The 6,030-nt window shown below is 37.1% G+C and overlaps 1 protein-coding gene across 11 annotated transcripts in view; it reads right to left on the reverse strand.

Annotated features, from left to right (window-relative positions):
• Positions 1–488: 488 nt before the first annotated feature.
• D12 (YEATS domain containing 2 homolog D12) overlaps positions 489–6,030 on the reverse strand; it is a 48,951-nt gene continuing 43,409 nt past the window's right edge. For all 11 annotated transcript variants that reach the window (XM_017615647.1, XM_017615642.1, XM_017615649.1 and 8 more), the window contains one exon: positions 489–2,342. In XM_017615647.1, the coding sequence (XP_017471136.1) occupies positions 820–2,342 (1,523 nt within the window). In that variant the 3' untranslated portion in view covers positions 489–819. The remainder of the gene's footprint in view (positions 2,343–6,030) is intronic.

The raw sequence follows: 6,030 nt of genomic DNA on the forward strand, positions 1-6,030 counted from the left end.
ACCGAAAGGAGAATTCTATTTGGTAAGGGTTATAATCCTAAAGCGCGGCCGAAGGCCGCCTGCGCAGAAAGTAATTCTACGCAAAAATACTGTGGACGCAAGTAAAAATTGTGATGATAAATCGTCTGGCAGCACCAACTTCGGTGTTCAGTTGCAACCCTCGCATGTTTACTACTTCACTACTTTTATAAGTGCTTTATCGTGGTTAAATTAACAAAAATATCATATTACTTAAAAGAAAATGGTCATGTGCATTAAAAGTGCTTACATTTAAGTCACATTTATCTATTTCACGCACTTTTGGATGATAAAATCGATGCAATTTGCATCAACATATTTGGTGAATTTCGCAACTTTAACAACAAATTACTTAAAAACTATAAGTGGGCGCGGGTTGGGGTCTTCACTTTTAGAATCAAAATCCCCCCCCCCCCCTAGACGCCCCAATTTATGTTTTTTTCGGGTCGATTTTCACTAAAATTTCCCCTGCGAAAATAACGTTTTTTTTTTTAAGAAATAAAAATGGAGAGTTCAGAAACTATAAGAAACGAATTTTCATATTGTACTCGATCCTACCTAAAACCTACACTAATTTTTGCTTCGGGTGTACTTCGTGATTTTTTTTTTTTTGTAGCACCGTGTAATTTTTGATATGACAGAAAAACTGTCTCAATATAAACAAAAACGTCCGTAAGTCAAATACAGTGTACATAAGAAATATCGACTTTCAGGCAATAGTAACTTGATCTTTAATGTACTTTTTCCTTATGAATATGTATATTAAACAATCTCCTAGATTAGAATTACACTTAAAGCCACTCATTTTACGTTTTCACTATCGTACTTGTATGTTCCAAAATGCTTGTTGGTTAAAAAATCAAACTCCGAATTCCGAATCAAAACTTTACCAATATCCTGTGTTGTAATATCTAAGATTCCTGTGATTGTATGGTTATGTTTTGAGGCGACTGTGTGTCTCAATAACTTTTCAATGAACATTTTTAAACAGTGTGTAATAACTGCTTGCGCCAAGGGGAAAAGTACGTCGTTTTCAACTTGCTCCGATTGAAGTTGTATTTCAAGATCCCGACAAATTTCACTTACGAGAAGTGAGTACTCTTCAAGATGCTCCGGTATCGGTATATATAATTGCTGCTTCTTTCTACATCTGTCTGTATGCTTTAATTGCAGGCTAGCGATATGAGTAGCTTTACGACTTCTGGATTCTGGTATACTAACAACATCAATTGTCCAAGCAGTGTGTTTTGCATTCGCTTCAAGGACCAAAAATGTTTGCCATATTTCATCTATCCACGATGTAATACGATATATATGAGTTACAGATTCGTACTTAAAAGACTCCTGTTCGAATCTAACTTCCTTCTTTACAAACTGCGAAAACTCTTGCCCCTGCTGATAATAATATTTATTAGGCTCAATGCATCTTAGTTCTTGTGGAGGGTTCCCTCGTGCTGAAAAATTGAGTGTTTGAGGTTGCAGTAAGCACCACGCACCGTCAAATGATTTCATTTTGGGGGCGAATACATGATGTCGGGCATAAACTAGCACTTCGCGCGTACTCCAAAACCGTTCTCTGCTTTTGGAATATAATCCTTGAAATTGTTTGTGATTGCGTACAAACCGTGTAATATATTTAGCCCGGAGCCATTCACACGAACGCTGTTTTAAAACAGGAAGCGCATCGAATTCCTCAAAACTATGATGCACAAAAGAAAAGGCGGCAGCCAAAGTCTTTTTCATAGCAATCAGTGGCAAGCGACGTAATATATAATCCACAGCGGAGCGCATGCTCGGGACATTTTGTGCCAAAAACTCTTTTTCGAACTGAATTCGGCGTTGTTGCAGAAGCTCGAAAGCGTTGCTTTCCATAGTGTCTGTTCCCCGTTCTGGTATACGTGCTCCCATTTCTCGAGGTACCGGTGCGTCACCGTTCTTTAAATTAAGCGATAGAGTATAATCGTGATCTGATATAATACTTCGAAACGCTTTCAATTGCATTTTTTGTTTGTGCGCCTCTTGCTGACGTTGTCTCTGCATATGAGATTGTGGTTTTAACAGAGATACCTGTTTCCCTCGTTCTTGCTTAAGTTTCATTTGTAAGGGATCAATAATAAATAGTTTGCCTTCTTTCTGGAAAACTGTTTGCTTAGGATATCCAGCCATTTTGGTTTGTGGTATGCTGCTTGCGGATTGAAATTGATTTTCATTGTGCGATGATATTAATCGAGGAGTGGCAACATCTTTAACGGTATCTGTCATCGTGGTAGAGGATTTCGATGATGACGGCGATATAGAGACCGTATTTTGAACCGAGACTACTTCTGTAATAGGTATACAATAAATATGTTAATACAAGTTCATATGAGACTGAATAAAAAATGTTGAATAAATAAAAATATTACGCATTTAAATGTATGAAAGCCATATAAACCTACGTTCGTTTAAAATATCCAGTAAAAAAATATCTAGCAGAAAAATTCGGTCGAAATATCATCTGTTATCTAACAAGAGAAAAATATCCAGAATAGTACGCGAACAGAAAATTCGCAGAAACTTGCAAGTTAGACGAGCAGCTGACAGAACTTTTGTTATATTCAAATGTGTAAAATTGAAAACGTAAGGAAACTGGTCACAAAGTGTTATCCGGAACCAGTTTATTAACTAACCGAATAATTACTTACTTCTTGCAAGTTTAATTAGTCTTATTTTATCATTTTGAACTTCCAAACCATCAAACACAATTTTGTGATTTGTGTAAATTCCAACCAGCTGTTTTTGATCAGCTGTTTTCTTGCTGACAAAATCTTTCCAGCAGAAACTAACCACTTCCCCTCGAATAGGCTTGCTTTGCTTTCGGAAAACACAAAATTTTTTTCATTTCTCGAAAAAATTAGGGAAAGGTTCTTTATTTTTATCTAACAAATACCATTGGCAGCTTCAAACTTGCACTTTATTATACTACAATTTAATAAGCTACAAAACTGAATTGGGATGAAAAGTTTGTGGAATTATTTAAATTTTTTACAAAGCCTGAAATTTATTTGTTAGATAAAGAGCTATACTTTTATATCAAAATAATGAACCTTAAACAAGTATAAAGTCTAAGTTCAGGGGGAGCCGAACATTAAATACCCGACGCAAGTATTAAACATAGTTTTTCACCTTTCTGAAAACTGCCGTTACATGGTAAGAAGAGTGGTTTGACCCTATTTTTAACAATTTCGATGGTATGTTCAGTTATACTTAATGAGATAAAGTTAGTGTATAGTTAGATGTGGGCGGTATCACGCCTACTTTCCAAAATTCTATAATAATGTTACTTTTTTTCAAGGGATTGTTGTTAGTATCAATTTTGAGTAAATTACCGTCCTTAAAATTCGAAATATCGAAGTTTCAAGAATTTCTGAAATTTACCGTTGTATGAATGTTTTGTCTTTATGTGGCAAGCACAATAATCGTACCGAGTTTGGTACAAATTGATCGAACGGTTAGCGAGATACAGATATTTGGTCATAAGTGGGCGGGGTCACGCCCATCTTCCAAAATTTTATTATAAGCGTATTTTTTGCTAAGGAATTATTGCAAACATCAATTTTGAATAAATCAGCTTCTGTATTTACTGATTTATTGAAGATTTCGTATTTCTCTAAATTACCGTTATATGGGGTGTGGGCGTGGTTATTGTCCGATTTTAAAAATTTTCAGGCTTTTGGTATGTTGTACCGAGGCTAACAATTGTGCCAAATTTGAGAGAAATTGGTGAAGCGATTACTAAGATATATATATATATATATATAATCATAAGTGGGCGTGGCTACGCCCAAAATCCAAAAATTTATAAACTTCTTATTTTACGTCTAAAAATCATTATAAATATTAATTTTCAATGAATAAGCTTCAGTATTTACTAAAATATCGCAGTTTTCGTAGTTCTTGAAACTACCGTTATATGGGAAATGGCCCATTTCGCCCATTTTCAATACAATATGCCGTATTTGAACGGTTGCCGAAAGCTTTAGAGCTCATTTGAACAGTGCCGAAAGCATGATAGCTCATTTAAGCGGTTGGTGAAGGCAAGACGGCTCAGTTAGCGGAGGCACGCCATAGAATTGATTTGTTGCAGAAGTCATAGCGCCGAGTTTGATTTGTTGCTGAAGGCATGTTTGATGGGTTTGCCGAAGTCATGTTTGATGGGTTTGCCGAAGTCATGATACTGTAGTTCAAAAACAATTCAAGGACATTTGCTTGTTTGAAATGAAGCATTGATTGATGTACATATGTACGTATGCTTATTCCTCACAACTAGCCTGCCAACACGCTCTTGGCGCCATCGGTGGGTAAAGCAATTGAATGGTAGACGCGCAATAAATACATACATACATACGAGACGATACATTACCCATTCGTCGTGCTTTCAGCAACAAGTCAAATGGCTTTCAGCAACAAGTCAAACGACTTCTGCAACAAATGAACTGCGCCGTCTTGCCTACGCCAACCATCCAAATGAGCTCTCATGGCGCCTTACTTCGTCTTTCCTATTTAGTTTCAGTACGCATTACGTAAGCTACGGTAGATGAAAGGCCTTGGTAAATGATTTAGTTATGAATCTTTTCTTGTTTGCTTTGATCGATTTACTAGCAATGTACTGAGGATATAATATAACAAAACTATGGATATAACAAAACTATTTATTATTAATTAATTTATTCAGTAATTCATTTCATTTACAAACGTAATTATTATTTCAATATGGCAGAATCAATGGAATATGGAGGCCCGCCATATATTCATCGAAATTCTTGTGAAGGCGAATATACTGAATGAGTTAACGTGTTGTGATTAAATCGGCGGAATAATTGCCAAGCATTCGGTGTTTATCATCGATCAGTTCATATGAATTCGAACCATGTTTCCGTGAAACATAGGCTCTAATTTTTGGTGGGGCTAGTTTTTGTGCATAGCCCTCTCCGGCCACGGACTGTTTAGGATTGGGAATGTACACTTCCGGGCCTATCTCGAAATGTCGTTCTCTTTTGCGGGTCAATGCCCGTTGTGCGGTTTGTTGATATTGTTCGAACTGTTTGTCTCGAATTTCATCAGCCAGAACTTTACGTTTTTCCACCTTCTGGGTATGGTATGGATTTACATCCAATAATAATTTATATTCGTTTCCATCTTTCACATATTCACGACCGGTGTGTAGGAAATATGGCGTGTAGCCCATGGCTGAATGCACTGAAGTTTTAATATCATGAATAATACGAGAAAGATAGTTTTCCCAGGAGGAATGTTCAAGAAGATCAGCCATGTGAGCACGTAATCCAAGTTTAATGCTTTTGTTTGTCGCCTCTACCTGATTGGCTTGTGGATGGTACAAAGGCGTTTTCATGTGTTTGATATTATAATCGGCACAAAGCTTTGCGAAAGTTTGACTGATGAATTGAGTACCATTATCTGATATAATGAGTTCGGGGCAGCCATTCACCGAGAACATATGTCGAAGATAATTGACTACGGATATGGCGTTTGCGTTTTTCCTGGGCTGCGCCCAGACATACCGCGAGTAACAGTCGATGGCTACGAAGATCCATTGGTTACGATTTTTAGACATGGGCAGCTTTCCGACGAAGTCAATCGATAATTGTCTACCCGGTCGTTGTGGGTCTCTATATTCGCCGTGAGGTGTTTTGGTGCTCTCATTACTTGGGTTAATGCGGTGGCATAGTTCACATTGCCGAACGTACTGGTAAACAGACTCATACATATTTGGTCAGTAATAGCGTTGTGAGATACGTCTATAACTTTTCCAAACACCCTGATGCGAATGTTGGTTATGATTTTCATCGAGGACTTTTTCTCTGTCAGAAGATGGTACACAAAGTGTCCACAGTATTTCCGCACTTTGATTGGAAAATTTCAATCGATGATACAGGAGGTTGTTCTCGATTTTATATCTATATAATGGTTGTTTTGAGGCCATGGCATGCATTTTGTTGTACCATTTATCGC

This window comes from Rhagoletis zephyria, unplaced genomic scaffold (genome assembly GCF_001687245.7).
Source record: "Rhagoletis zephyria isolate East Lansing unplaced genomic scaffold, Rhagoletis_zephyria_1.1 Rzeph_scaffold_01050, whole genome shotgun sequence".
Lineage (NCBI taxonomy): Eukaryota > Metazoa > Arthropoda > Insecta > Diptera > Tephritidae > Rhagoletis > Rhagoletis zephyria.